The sequence below is a fragment of the Amblyomma mixtum genome, chromosome 7, assembly GCF_055824585.1.
Source record: "Amblyomma mixtum isolate Tamu chromosome 7, ASM5582458v1, whole genome shotgun sequence".
NCBI classification, from domain to species: domain Eukaryota; kingdom Metazoa; phylum Arthropoda; class Arachnida; order Ixodida; family Ixodidae; genus Amblyomma; species Amblyomma mixtum.
Genome location: NC_143018.1, coordinates 12,732,264 through 12,747,507, shown reverse-complemented (window position 1 = coordinate 12,747,507; position 15,244 = coordinate 12,732,264). Strand labels below are relative to the sequence as shown.

Below are 15,244 nucleotides of genomic sequence, written 5' to 3'. Positions count from 1 at the left end.
TCATGACTCCTGTCACCTCGCTTGTTGTTAAACTGCCGAAGCTTAGTTTACATAATACTTGCATATAACGGAGAGGTAAGTTTGTGGTGCATTTTGTTTTCTGGCAGTCGCGTTTGGCTCCTCTGCTTTCAAAGAACCAAACCCCACTGCCGAACTCGTTGAACTGAAAAGCAACGCACTTATTTACAGCGCAAGGCAAACGTTTTCTGCGCCATCTTTTGGATAGCACGCAAAAAATGCAGAACTATTTTGTAAGAAAGCTTTCGTCACCAAGCGCCAGATAACACCACCCATCGGTGCGCAAAGAAAAAAACCGAAACTAAAACCTTACGTTTATCCTTGATATATTTCAAACCTTGTTTCTAATGCTGATGCTAAGCTGGACTTTCTAAACGCTGAGGGAAGCAAGAGGGGCGCAATCACTTCTATCATTTGACAATTCTGTTGGGACATCGCCTCGATCCATATGAGTTTTGATGCGGTTGTGCCAACTTGACAGCAGGCTGCGATCCGTTTTGAGATGTGAATGTACAATATTCGACAAGCAGTCCGTGAAATGTTATTGCTCTTACGTAGACAGTGAAACAGTTGAGTGCCTAAAACTCTATTACTGAAGTCTTAATGCTGTACGCCGAGCTTCGTGCCAGCATTAAAAAGAGGTTGGGTTTCGGTTTCAGCTTTGCATTTGCAGTGCATGCTGGGAAATGCCGGTTTAGGCTATGCAAAGTGAGGACTGATGCAGGGCTAGCCATTTCGAGTTTAGCGCGCAAAGAACATTCTAGTTGTGTGGTCTATGCACAAGTTAAACGAGCAGCACAGTTGAGATTTCTCGCGACAGTTAGCTAGGCACAAGAAACGGTGAGCGCCCCGAAACTGATCGCAACCCACGTAGCATACCGAACCCGAAGAATACACAACTTTCACTTTCTGCTGCAGTTGACAGATCGGGTGCGGAAAGTAACTTGCGGGCTACACTACAGAGGCGGTTGTGCAAATTTCGCCCGCTGATCGATCCAGATGGTCCCAGGACTTAGCAGAGTAAGCAAGCCTTTTTCTGCTCTTTCCGATTTCGCCTGAAACCCCGCGGTTGCATGGCTTATTGACTTCTTTATCGGTAAAGCAAACTTGTTTTTTTTTTGTGTGTGTGTCTACGCGTGTTTGTGTGCACCTGCCCAGACCTCCACGTTCACCTTGAAGACAGGCAGGAAACGCTTTGTCCTAAAGTCACCACTGTTATCATGAACTACTTGTTGCATATGTCGCAGTGGAGAAATGCTAAAGTAGCAATCCACGATGTTCTGTCGAGCAACTCGGCGGTTTGAGGAGACTTCCGCACATAGCCCAGCTTCATAGGTAGCGCGCCATGCTGAACAGAAACGTGAAGCCGCTCGCATTTAGGTGAACTCGCGATGCTTACGGCTGTAAAGCCGAGTCCACAGTTGGTCGCATGCGTTATTAACCGCTGCACTTTCAGATCAGGTCAGATCGTATTATTTTCCGCTATTACAAATTGATGGGAAGCCGCTGTTGAATCAGCATTCGTACGCCTAAATGCGGCTTGCGGGGCACCTTTGCGATCTGGAACCTAACGAAATTCATTAACACCTTTGTGCAGTAGTTACGATTTGTTGGATCGTGACTCGTTGGATATGTTTTTTTGGCGAGCCGTTGATTGTGACACGTGTGCTAGAACTTTTAAGTCTTGGTCTGTGGAGCCTGTATATATGTTCATGAGAACAAAAACAATGAATTGTGATCACAACTATAGAAATGAAACCTAGAGGAGGGTTTTGGCTTGTTACCTTTTAGCCTGGTACTAACTTTTTGGCAAGTTTCATTAAATGATTGACAACAGCAACAGGTAAAGGCATACGCACGTCCTTGCTCATTTTGGTTATAAGTCCCCATTGTCACACTGTTACCTCTTGTGTAAGGCTTACCTTGATGCATTGTTTGCTAAAGAAATGGAGAAGTAGTGAATTGGAGCATTTGTGAGTGCTGCAAAACTTTTTGATCAGATCGTTAATAAGGTGGATTGTGAGCTAGTTGGTTCAGGATCGTATATTTGAGCAGCATCGTCCTCGTCTGTACGTTTCTTTAATGTCCTTGTTCACTTTCTGCTGCTCAAATATACAACTTGATCAGAGATGTTAGCAGTAGACACGTCCCCTTAATTAAGCAGCTTCGGCAGCCTTAATTCTCTTTCCTGGGCTGCCGAGGTGGCTCAGTGGTTGCGGCGCTTAGCTGCTGACTCGAAAGCGGGTTTGATCTCAGCCATAGCGGTTGCATTTCAATGGAAGCAAAATGCTAGAGGCCCGTGTTCTGTGCGATGTCAGTGCACGTTAAAAGAACCCCAGGTGGTCAAAATTATCCAGAGGTTTCCACTACGGCGTCCCTGATAGCCTGAGTCGCTTTGGGACGTTAAGCCCCATAAAAACCAAAAAATTACTTCTCTTTCCTGGACCTGCACTGTTTCATGAAAAATTTTTCTCAATTTTTTTTTGTTTACACAGCTCAGCGATGGACCATATGAGTGCGTGCCATGCAGAAAAAAGTTCACTGGCCCAGCAAGCTACGTAGAGCACAGAGATAGTGATAAGCATCGCAGGCTGAGCGCTACAAACTCGCCCCCTGGTGCCATGCCCGATTCTGATAATTACATCAAGTGTGAAGTTTGCAACGTGGAAATATCTGGCATGGCTAACCTGGAGCAACATCACAAAGGGAGGAGACACCAGAATGCCGCGGCTAGGCTTCAGCAGCACCCAACGTCGGAGAAAGCGCAAGCCCCGCTTCCTGTCAAATGCTTCAGCCCTTGTAACGTGACATCAGTTTGTCCAGCATCACCTCCATTAGCTAGCACAGCTGCTGGAACTGAAACTACAAAGGCTTGCCGACCTGTATTCGGCACCACGTCTTCTGCCATTTCGCCTCCTAGCAATGCCAGTTTGGGTCAGAGCCCCATTGGTTCTGGTGCCTCAAATTCAACACTAGCTGCTACTCACTGTCAAGGCTTAATTCCAAATCTCACTGGCCAGAGCATCCAAGCTTCTTCTTTGCACTCCACTGTAACCCCAGCTGTTCAAGGCAACAACATGGCTGCTATGTCCTATACCAATCTTACACTGCAGGTTAGTGCTGGGATTGCACTGTTCATGTGTTCATGCCTTTTGTTTGTGCTGGAACTGTACTGCTGTCAACACTATTTTGGCCTTTGTCATTTCTAGACAGACTATGTGGGGTGTAGTGTGTTCAAGAATTTAACAAAAACATATTTTTCCCAGCTCAGAATTGTAATTTAGGGCAGGGTTAAAAATTTTAAAAAGCACTTCAATTCTGTCTACAGATGAAATCACGATGTACAGGTGCCGTCAAAAGTAAATGGAAGGCAATATTAACGAAAAAATTTAATCATTGCTCCCTCAATTCATGCATCCTTGAATACATATGTGCAGACTAATTGCAATTGTGCGAATTGCACTGTGCACCAACAAACATGGACCTTTATGCTTTAGATTTAAAGAAATTAAATTTTTTTGTCAAAATCGCCTTCCATTTACTTTTGACGGCGACTGTACTAACTTAGTGTAAAGTTAAAAAAAATTTGAATCTTAAAGTATATATTTAGCAATCGTACGCATATGAACGGGTGCTTAAAACTGTAGACATTGCAGCAGGACTCCCACTCGATTCTATGTTACTCCTTACAGTAAGTTGTGGGTCTCAGCTAGTTGGTGAGAAGTGTCTTCTGGCAAGCTAGCTGATGCACTGGCCATGCAAAATAATGTGGGCAAGGTACTAAAAAGTATACAAAATGCACCATATAGCCCTACAGAAGTCTGCGCTGTGTGTGTCCTCCTTATTTTGAAAATCGCTCGCTGCTTGTTTGCTTGCCGCTGCTGCCTTAATCGGTAGCATGCAAGTCAGGCAGGAAGGGAATGAAGCTTTGGGTGGTGGATTTGCTTGGGACCTCTTGTAATTCGATGAGATTGTCCAAGGCTAAAATAAGTTGCCCTTGTTCTATAGTATTAAGGGGGGACATGGGTCTTAGATAATTTTTTTTATTTACTGACCAAATGCAATGAAACTGCACATATGTATTCAGTTTTTTCTGCTGATTTCAAATATGCAATTTGTTTATTTCTAGGCCAATTAGTTCCTGAGATATTATTAATATCATGTCATTGTCTGCTCAAACAATAGAAAAAAAATGGGCCACCAGAAATTTAATTTTAATATGTGGGTAGATACTACAAGGTGTGAGGAATGCAACGCTGGAAGCAGTTTTCAGTTTTTTGTCCGTGTGGACAAATGGGCGTAATAGTTTTCAAGTGAGTTAACCAGACATACAGTGCCAGAAAACACGACACACATGAAACTAACTATTAAGCCCATTTGTCCACACGGACAAAAAACTGAAAACTGCTTCCAGCGTTGCATTCTTCACACATTGTAGTACCTACCCACATATGAAAATTAAATTTCTGGTGGCCCATTTTTTTTCTATTGTGTGAGCAGACAATGGCATGATATATATTAATAATATCTCAGGAACTAATTGGCCTAGAAATAAACAAATTGCATATTTGAAATTAGCAGAAAAAACTGAATAAGTATGTGCAGTTTCATTGCATTTGGTCTGTAAATAAAAAAAAATGCTCTAAGACCCATGTCCCCCCTTAAGAAACAGTTTCAATTGTGATATGCACCCTACCTGAAGACTTGGCTCTTTGCATTCATTGTTTGTGTTTTTTTTACAGGTCACAAGTGGGCCATACCAGTGCAGAGTGTGTGGAAAGAGGTTCATGGGACCAACGGGCTACAAACAGCACAGTGGTTCGTGCACTGCGGTCGAGAATTTCATCAGGTGCGATGCCTGCGACACAGAAATCTCTGGTGCAGTCAACCTGAACACTCACAACAGTGGGAAGAAACACAAGAAAGCCATGGCTAAGCTCGAGCTGGCTTTGGCAAAAGCTCAAAACCAACCATTCGCAACACTGTCTGTACCAAACCCTCACCCCGCTGTTTTGGCATCAGTATCTACACCCCCTGGCGCAACGTCCTTGTTGACCATAACAACATCAGGAAATGTGCAACGTCCACTGCAGCAGTCGCGGATCGAAAGCACCAACTTCTCGCTTAGTCCTGGAGTGTTTAGTCCGTCAGATTCAAGTTCAGATGTCCTTCCGTCAGATTCAAGTTCAGATGTCCTTCTGTCAGATTCAAGTTCAGATGTCCTTGACATCTCCTGCAGTGAGGTTACCTCTACTGAAAATCCCAGCCCATGCATCTCAGCTGAGTCCCAGCCTCCATCTCAAAATGGGACTAGTGATGAGGTTGTGAAAGGTGACGATATAGCCAACCCTAGTCAGGGTAAAGATCTGGAGGAAGATGTAACCTCGGTGCATTACGGAGAAACAGAAAAAAATCCTCCTGTGTCTAACTTTGTCAGTGTTATCTACAATGAAGAAGGTACAATGTGCAAAGTGGGTGAACTTGAGGGTTACGCTTGTAGGAGGTGCAGAATTCTCCTCTTTGAAGATTTGGGGGCAGCTGAGTTGCACTATAAAATGCACCCGGAGTTGACACTGGAGCACCAGGAAGAGTGATAAGCTGAAATGCTGTTCAGCAGAACTTGTTGGGCTAGTCGATTTCTGTTATTTGCTGCAGCTTTCTATCAACCTATGTTATTGTCTTTAGGGCATACATTTCACAAACAGCTCCAAATGTGCAGTGTTTATGCAGGAATGTTGATAAGTTTTAATTGCTTTTAAAGGGACAGTGAGGAGAGCTTTATTAATATTTTTTTTAAAGCAAAATCTGATAGTTCGGCATTTCATGGCTTTGTTGCCGCTTTGCCGGCAGCGAAAGGTGCATTTATTTCTAAGAAATTTGGATTCGAAGTTGAAAAAGTTTTTCCCACCGCTCTGATTCAAACTTGGGATTCTCTTATGACGACACAGGACTAAGTGACGTGAAACTAATGTGCACATGACGTAACGAAGACTCCGTGATTTCTGGTGCAGTGCGGCCTAGCAGCAGCCGAAAAGAAAGCTACCGCCGACCGCACGTTATCTATCGGCTATTGCGGCCGTCGCTACCGTCGCTTCGTTTATGTTTGCAGCGGCGTTTTGCCAGCGTTACGATGGATCCCGTTCTCGAAGTCGTCAACGAAGTTCTCGCAAATAGACACCTTTAGCATACCGTGTACCTTGCTACCGTTAGCGGAATACCGGGAGCCCGCCAGCGCCGGTGAGCAGGCACTGATTGGTCCCGATGCTGCAGGCGTGCGCGTAGTTGCCGGGGATGTGGCGCCATCTGCCGACGCCAAGGAGATTTGCGCATGCATTGGCTGCGCCTCAGTGATTCATGGCTTCTCGTGTACTAGGGTTGCTAGAACCATTGGTTCTAGCAACACTGTTTTGTCCTGTGACGTCATCACTCTTGTACTTGCGAGTTTGGCCTGTGGCGGCGATACCTGTATTTTGGTTCTTGCTGTTTTCTACGTTACAAGAGCTTTGTTGTCAGTATGAGGGGCGTTTTTGTAATCAGAAGCTGGTATTCTGTCGATACAAGCCAACTTCAATTTCTCCTCAGTGTCCCTTTAAGGACAGAATGTTCAGTTGGCATTTTAATGTTAAAAATGGTTGTTAGTCAAGTTAATACCATTTTTCATAGCCCCTCTGACACTGTATGACAATGTTCACAAATCCTTGAAATGTTACTGCAAAAAATTCAACATTTTATATTAGTTGTGGGACTCATGAGGCATTCTTGCAGCTTATGTCAAGGGCCTTTTGGTGAGCAGCACATTCCTAATTATTTTGTCAGAGAGCCAGTGCTAGTTTGGGAATTAGTAGTCCTTTGTACCTGTGGAGACATCTTTAGTGGTCAAGTTCTAAAATGCAATTGTAATGTAGCTGAATGTGAAGAGCTACGATAACATTATGGGGCTTACCTTGAGATGAACAGGTGTCAAGATTTTATCTGGTTTTATCTTTTTAAGACACACTTGACAAAGGAAGATACATGAAAGCTTCCCCAGTGGCACATGGATGAACAGGAGAGGAGGAAAGCTACTTGAAGCAGTGTCAAAATAGTGTGTGATGAAAGGTTCTCTTGTCTCACTGGTTCTCCCGCATTTGTTCAGTAGTTAACTGAGTAGGGCAACAAATGAGGTCTTGCAGCAACTTTTTGTTTTCCGTTTGAAGCCCTAGCTGCAGAAACTGAGCAAATAAATGCCAGTTAAAGACAATCTGCCCAAACCATATGTGCACATGGCACTTTCATGTGATAACTTGAATGTCTTTGGCAATGAAAATACCAATTGTAAAGGTGCATTCTAACCTGCGCATACTACTCCTCCCCGTAGCAGCATCGGTATGTGACTACTTCCTAACACGCACTCGTTTGTAGTTTTAATATGACCACGCAAAGTAGGCTGTGAAACAAAGTCATGCATTCCGCACTTCTGATGTGTGAAAATTTTACGATTCAGCTTTTGCTTTCCGCTAACATTGTGTCGCGGTTTTCACTTCTGCTTGTTGCATCATTTTGGGAGGCCAGAGCCTTAAACTGATGCCACTGAGGACAACTCCATCCAATTTTTGTTCTTAGTAAAAATCGATTTCTTGGCTGTTTATGGCCGTGATGGTGTCGGCTAGGCTGTGAAGGGTCCATTTGTTAGCAGGGAAACTAGACTTGAATGTACAATACTTTTCCCCGCCACTTGATTGAAACTCGACATCAACATTGAAAAGGAACCCGTGGACATCGTTTGAAAGTGCATGGCGGTGAAGCTGTGCCTCAGGTATCCACACGAAAAGAACTGTCTTGATGTCAGTGCAGTTTGCTTGCAAAAATGGCCGATGGAGGCGATGCCTGCATTTCCCGTTTTTGTCTTTTCTAGTAGCCTCTTTCTCATTGTAGTGCGGTAACTTATCAATACGCATCGCCTTCAGTTTGTTCTCAGTGTGTTCCTAAACGCGTGAGGAACCGAGCATTCCTGGTCACTGATGACGATTGATAAGTGCACTGTTTGTTGTCAGGAGAGCCAGAAATGTACTGTAGCCAGTCCATGTTTTAGTTTCAGGAGCCGCTTGTAAAGTCAGACATTTGTCAGGCAGCACCTAAGACTTAAAACGCTCCTCAGGCTGGTCACAGGCAACGTCAAAGGCTGCTTTGTGGAGCAGGGCTTCAGTCGCGCGTTTTTTTATATCTGAAATCGCTTGCTCATGGTTTTGTCATTGTTCTGTAACGTATTCTTGTTCACAAGCAAGGGAATGCATTAACTGGTGATTTTAGCTCAATTTCTTTGGAAAACACTTCTGCGCTTCAGTTGCCTTAGTCACGTACCTTTTCACACAAAAGGCTCTGCTGAAGCTATGTGTGTTTGCTCTCCATTAAGTTGAACTACAGAAGTTATGGAGCATACTTTGAGAAGTGTTTGTAATCATTATTATTATTACTTTTATGTATTATACGTCACTGCTATTCTTCTTGTAACATTGCTAATGCTCAACTTTTAAGAAATGTTTCACACGTTCGTAAACTTGTGCTGCTGTGAGCAAGAAGATGAGCATTCACCTCACCGGTGTTGCTGTTTTTTAGATCCTTTTCTTAGCCAGTTGTTTCAATGCTTTTATTACAATTTTGTTGGAGTTACTTGTTTTGGATGAATTTTTGTATGCAGCCTATTGTGATGCCGTGGTAGCTCAGTGGTTATGGCGCTTGGCTGCTGACCTGAAAGATGCGGTTTCGGTCCCGGCCGCGGCAGTCGATTTTCGATGGAGGCGAAATTCTAGAGGTCCATGTGCTGTGCGATGGCAGTGCACGTTAAGGAACCCCAGGTGGTCGAAATTATCCGGAACCTTTCACTACGTGGTCCCTTATAGCCTGAGTTGCTTTGGGACTTTAACCCCCCCCCCCCCCCCCCCCCAACCCTCCTATAATGATGCTGCACATAGCTTAAAGCCACATTTTGAGTAATGTAGCTTCAGAACTGGGAGCTCTGCTGACACGGCAAGAACAAGGGCTAATTTTTTGTTAGTTATGCAGAAAACCATGCCAGTCTGGTAATGAAAAGACAAATACAACACATAATGCATGCTACACACTTTATCTGTCTAGTTGTTATTTTGTCTTCATTTTTTTCGTTGGCAGTCTAGCGTAGTTTTCTTGCACAATGGCACCTATGCTTTTGCTGTCTTCATTCAATATTGTTATGACTTGGATTTCCACTTGTCATAATGAGCCTCCCTTGTTGTGTTTTTTGAGATTGTTATTACGGTAAGCTGGTGTCAGTTCAAACTCTTCGAGACCACACACCTTTGTCTTAACTAATTTGAGCTTGAGGTGCTCAAAATTGGGCAGGGTTTAAAAGAGGGCACAATTATGAATTGTGCGAATGAGCAGGGGCAAGTACAACACTTTTTGATGCCTGGAAATCACTTACCTTGGTGGCTCACTTTCTGTCATGATCTGTCGCTGAGTGTAGTTTGTAATTCAATTCTTGGTCACAAAGCCTGAAGTTTGATAATCACAGAAATGCAAAGGAATGCCCTTGGGATGTAAATTTGGTGCACAGTAACAATGAGAAACACTAGCAGCAGTCAGTATTAATCCAGAGGTCTAGTTTAGTGTTCCCCACAGCGTAGGTGAGACTTCAGTATGCTAACACCATAAAGTTTCTTTTTTTAGTGCGAGAGCATTATATGGCTATGTACGCATTATCAAAAGGCATCCGCAAATTTTGTCTGCACGTTCCTGTCTTCTATAAAGATATATGAAAAAAAGTTTGATTGCATTAGGTAGTGGATGAAAAAATCTCGCTAAATTCCAAATTTGGTTGGTGTTGAATAATTAGTTAATTAAATGCCAAAAACACACTTAGACGTCGCAATAACCATGGACGTCGAATAGAACTTGGACATCAGAATAGCCATGGCGTCAATATAGTATGTGGACGCTTCTTTGACATTGCTCCCGTTGGGATCAGTAAACAAAAATGTAAAAAAAAATGAAAAAATATATTAAAAAGACAACAAAAATGAATGAAGGGAGAAAAAGAAGACAGTGAATGGCTCTCACAACTACGCTCTTAAGCAGACTTAAGTGCAATCCTCTTGCATTGCGGCACCACAATGGAGAATAGGCATGGATAAAAAGGAAGGAAAATATCCTTAGCTGCTGCAGAGCAAACATGATTGTTCGCAGGGAAAGTTATAAAATCCTAATCACAAGGGGTATCGGGCAAGGGGACACGGCCTCTCCGGTGCTGTTCTATGTGGTTTGCATCAGGTATGCAGAAAACCGAATAGGGGAGAGTTGGGGATAAAATTCAATGGAGGTTACCGTAGCAATCTCCGATTTGCTGATGACCTTCATTGAATTTTGCTGAGTAACTCTGAGGACCAATATCAAAGCTTGATCAAGAACCTACACAGGCAGAGCAGAACGGTGCATCTAAAAATTAATGTGAAGAAATCTAAAGTAAAGACCCAATAGTTTTGGAAGAAAACAATATTTTACGATAGGCTGTGAAGCATTAAAAGTGGTAAAGGAACACATCTACTCAAGGTAGGCAGTGACCTCAGATTCAAACCACGAGAAAAAATGAAATAACCAAGAAAGGAAGAAGGGGGGTGGAGTGCGTTTCACAATTACCCTCTGATCATGAATCGCAGTTTACCATAATTAGGAAAGTATATTGCAGCTATATCATACCAGTACTCACCTATGGGACAGAAACGTGGAGGCTAATGAAAAGGGTTGAACTTGAATTGAGGACAGCACAGTGAGCTATAGAAAGAAAAATGGTAGGTTTAACGCTAACAGACCGGACACAGTAAAATATGTCCAGGAACAATCACAAGTTAATGATATCCTGCTCGAAATCAAGAAAAAGAAATGGGCATATGCCGGGCATGCAATACAAAGGCAAGACAGTGTAAAGGAATGATTTCCAAAACAGGGGAAGCGTATCGGGCAGGGGATGTCAAGGGTGGCAGGTGGGTCTAAAAATTATTATGCAGAAAACCAAAGTAATGTTCAACATTCGCGGAAGGGAACAGCAGTTCGCAATTGGTAGCAAGGTGCTGAAAGTGTTAAGGGAATATGTCTACTTAGGGCAGGTAGTGACTGTAGATCCGGATGATGAAAGTGAAATAACTAGAAGAACGGAGTAGAATGCATTCGGCTGGGTCTCTCGGATCATGAATGGCAGTTCACCTATATTCCTCAAGAGAAAAGTATACAACAGCTGTATCTTACCGATACTCACGTATGGGGCAGAAATGGGGAGGCTAACGAAAAGTTAGGGACAACGGAGCGATGGGAAGGACAATAATAATGTAAAGTTAACGGAAAGGAAGTGGACAGAATGGGTCGGAGAAACACGGTGCTGCTCATTGCTGCTCATGCGCCTCTTAAGCACGCACAAAGGCAGGCACGATGGCAATCGGAGGGCCAGTCTCTAGGCTGAAAAATGGTCAAACTATGTATAGCAGACTTCCTTTAAGGGAGGACGAAAACAAATGCAGGTTAATGACAACCTAGTCAAAATCAAGAAGACGAAATGGGCTTGGGCAGGGCATGTAATGCAAAGGCAAAATAACTGATGGTCATTAAGGTAATGGACTGGATGCCAATAGAAAGCAAGCTTAATAGGGGGGAGGAGGTTAAGAAGTTTGCGGGATAGGTGGCCACAGCTTGCTTAGGCAGGGTTAATTGGGTGTAGTCAGGCTGATGATGATGATCATTATGTTATCGTTCCATGCTTCTGGGACACTTGGAGGCCAAGATCATATAGCTGCAAGCTTTTCGAGTACAATGTCTTTGCCTTTTCAACAGATCTCGAGTTACTTCACTGTCATTTGTGGCTGCATTTCGATGGAGGTGAAAATTACCATGTTCTCTGTGATGTCAGTGCATGTTAAAGCACCGCATGTGGTCAAAATTAATCTGGAGGTCTCCGATGTGGCTTCTCTCGGAACCTGTTTGCAGCTTTGGTACATTAAACCTCAGATACCATACCACACCCATATCTCCCCACTCTGCACTGTTTGTGAAACATTTCTTGAACTCCATTTAGTTACAGCCGCATTTTATCTCTTCTAGGTGGTGCTAGTATTTCAAATTTTAGTGCTCGGTTATAGTTTGGCAAAATTCCACATTCAATTCCTGCATATACCGTAGCCTGTCGGCGCGGCCATTGTCCTGCAGTAGATGTAATCTGGCTGATGATGATAATGAGCCAAGCATACAACACTGCATGAACTATAACTATTTTCACTTATGCCATGCTACAAGATATGCACATGGGCAATGCTTTTTGACGTCTTGTATGAGTATGAGGTTCTCAATTTTTTTTAAACATTAAGATGCTTATTTACATTATTATAAAGCATGAACACAAGCAGCCTCGGGATTCGTTAGTTATCCGCCATGGTGGCTCAGTTATGGCGCTCGGCTGCTGATCCGAAAGATGCGGGTTCGATCCCGGCCGCGGTGGTCGAATTTCGATGTAGGTGAAATTCTAGAGGCTGGTGTACTGTGAGATATCAGGTGGTCGAAATTTCCGGAGCCCTTCACTATAGCGTCCCTCATAGCCTGAGTCCCTTTGGGACGTTGAACCCCCATAAACCATAAACCAATTCCTTAATCATGACAACTTATAAGGAAGAAACCATGTATACATTGTTTTTTGGCAGATTTGCATAGAAATGCCATATTTTTTGTCTTTTCTTGGACACACCTATGAATGCTTGGAATTGTTTCAGCTTCACAAATTCTAGAAATGTTCTGCTAAAAAAGAGGAGTCTAATGGAGGTGCAATGGTCTAATATTCACGGCCAAAATTGTTATTAGATGGCAATGAAAGATGGCTTGCCATGTCTGTTATGAGGTTGAAGCCTGTAGATTGTTCGACACTGAAGTGTCACTGACGATCGGCAGCCAAAACCTGTTAATTACTGCTTATTGTGCTCCGAATGCATATGATAATTGCTTTTGGCAGAGGACTCTATGCATTTTTCACGCAGTGTGGCAAGAAAAAGTAAATTTGAAATTGCATTGAGAAGTGCTTCCAGTATGTGGTTTCAAGGTGCACAAATAGCATAGGAAACCAACTACAAGTTGAATTCACTTGGGTTAACTAGGAGCACAAGTTAGAGTTATTGGAGTTTGAACTGTCACATGATTATGCCTTGTATTATTGATATTATTATTACATTATTTACATATTTTATATAAGCCCATTTTGCTTGAATTCACTGTTTACTCCTCGTGTTTTCAGCAGTGTATTTCTCAGTGCAGTTATATTTCTATTATTTATCATTCGCTGATGTTGCGAGGCCTTCTCGTACAAGCCTGTACTCTTGACATAGTGGCTTATGTGTGAAAAACGTGGTGGGGCGTGTTTTTCAATTGTACTGCCATTTTGTAATCAAATAAAGTATTGTTTTCATGGAAATGGCTCTCAAAATCAACAATTCATTCCTGCCATGAATGCTTCTTTTTTGTGCATCATGCAGTTGTAGTACTGTGAAACCTCTTACTCTTGTGCCAGTCATGGAGCCCGTATCAAAACTGTGACATGAGCGGCCTCCTAAATGCTCCTTTGCAACACTCGGAGCAGCCGGTTTTGCTTTTGTGAAATATTGCATACTTAAACTGGCACATTACAATGTGCCATTATTCTATAATACCGGCTACAGATGAATATTTTCACTCTGTAAGCTATGAGCTACCAAGAAAATGAGGATGCTAGCTTCTTTGCTAGGCTGCTAGACTGCTGGGCTGCCAGACTGCTAGGCTGCCAGACGGTGAGATATATCGTAAAGGCTATTGTGAAGATCCGAGCACTGACAAGACCTTCGTGCACATGTACAGTCTGGCCTCAGCTTCAGTTAGGAACACTTTCAAAATTATTATTTTCGTCACATTCCTTTTCCTTCAGGGGTGGCTTTAGTTCTGATTACTTTTCTTGAACACTCTATAAATTAATCCATCCTCCAGTCAGCTAATCCTATCTTCTGGAGCAAATTTAAAATTGGGGGTTTCATCACTTCAGATGCTTTCAGACTCTGTGCTCTTGGGGCAGAAGACGAAGTACGGAACATCCGCGTGTCACGAGCGCTGGACCCTTGTATTTGTACCTTGTGTCATCCGAACAGGCTTCCAGGCATAAATCTGGGAATGCAGTCCTACCATTCCGCGTCCGAAAATGGACATCTAAATTAGGCAAGAAGATGCTATTACCATTCATCATGCGGCGTTCCTGAACATTGCGTTACGACGAACGTTGGTGGCGCAGACAGCACAAGCGGTGAGCCAACTGTAAAGGAGACATTTAGTAAGCCTGCAGTTATGCCTCGTCGCTTCACAGTGCAGACGATTCAGGCCTGCTTCGTTTGTAACCGATCGGCGAGACACGTTGCTTAAACAAGCGACCGAAGCCAGTAAAGCTCAGGGGCTAACAGTCGAAAGTCCAGACACCGAAAGACGGCCAGGACAACCGCGGTCGTCCAAAACCTGACTTCTAGTGACGATAAGGTTGAGGCAGTGCGCAAGACCGGCCCTGAACTTGGCGCCAAAAAGTAGAAGCTTCGCCAGGGACAAACGCATAACTGAAAGCTGTGCTCCTAGAAGCCCTTCATCCAGCCGAGCTATGTATAAAGTCGCCTCAAAGAAGGTTCGTAGGCCGAGAAGTACGTCGAGCAGTAGTACCAGGAGCGACAAGAAGCGCGACGCCAAAAGAAAACGACCGTCGAAAAGCACATCTTCGAGCACAACCTTCGACCATGAAGAAAGTAAACAACGCCAGCCTGGAAGGAAGGCGTCGAGAAGCAGCAAAGACGAGGATACCAAGCGAGACCACGTTTCGAGACGGAGACTGCCAGCCATAGTCGGTGAAAGAAGAGGCGCGGACAAGCAAGTTCTCCAGCTAGATTACAGGTTGTCAACCACAGAAAGGGCAATCAGGCACATGGCTGTCAAGGTTCAGCGGTCTAAGAGTTGTTCTTCAAGCAGCGACACCGTGGCTGAAGGAAACAAGCACCCACCTTATAAAGGCAGGCCGAGCAGGTCATCGAGAAACAATGAGGACTCGCTCGAGAGAAAAAGACGCCATCGTTCAAGGAGCACATCTTCGAGCAGCGGAGGGGGAAGAGAACGCGGGAAGAAAAGACAACGCGTGCCGGGAAATAAAACGCCAGGCAACAGCGCCCTTGACAAAAACGGA

The 15,244-nt window shown here is 43.7% G+C and overlaps 2 protein-coding genes across 3 annotated transcripts in view; one reads left to right on the top strand and one right to left on the bottom strand.

Moving 5' to 3' along the window:
- Positions 1–15,244, bottom strand: part of LOC149335052 (uncharacterized) — a 38,270-nt gene that overhangs the window by 17,301 nt on the left and 5,725 nt on the right. The window lies entirely within an intron of this gene.
- Positions 713–13,474, top strand: LOC149335053 (uncharacterized). Of its 2 annotated transcripts, XM_089551743.1 has the most exons (4): positions 713–858; positions 937–1,038; positions 2,514–3,131; positions 4,761–13,474. In XM_089551743.1, exons 2-4 carry the CDS (start codon positions 1,018–1,020, stop codon positions 5,610–5,612), a joined length of 1,491 nt encoding a protein of 496 aa, XP_089407869.1. In that variant the 5' UTR covers positions 713–858; positions 937–1,017; the 3' UTR covers positions 5,613–13,474. The 2 variants fall into 2 exon arrangements, with proteins under 2 accessions (XP_089407869.1, XP_089407868.1); XM_089551742.1 differs by having other exon boundaries at positions 713–1,038.

Excerpts from the sequence above, each read along its gene's own strand:
- LOC149335053 (XM_089551743.1), top strand. The coding sequence starts at position 1,018 with ATGGTCCCAGGACTTAGCAGA. Across the intron at positions 1,039-2,513 it reads TGGTCCCAGGACTTAGCAGA|CTCAGCGATGGACCATATGA; the intron begins GTAAGCAAGCCT and ends TTGTTTACACAG. Across the intron at positions 3,132-4,760 it reads ATACCAATCTTACACTGCAG|GTCACAAGTGGGCCATACCA; the intron begins GTTAGTGCTGGG and ends TTTTTTTTACAG.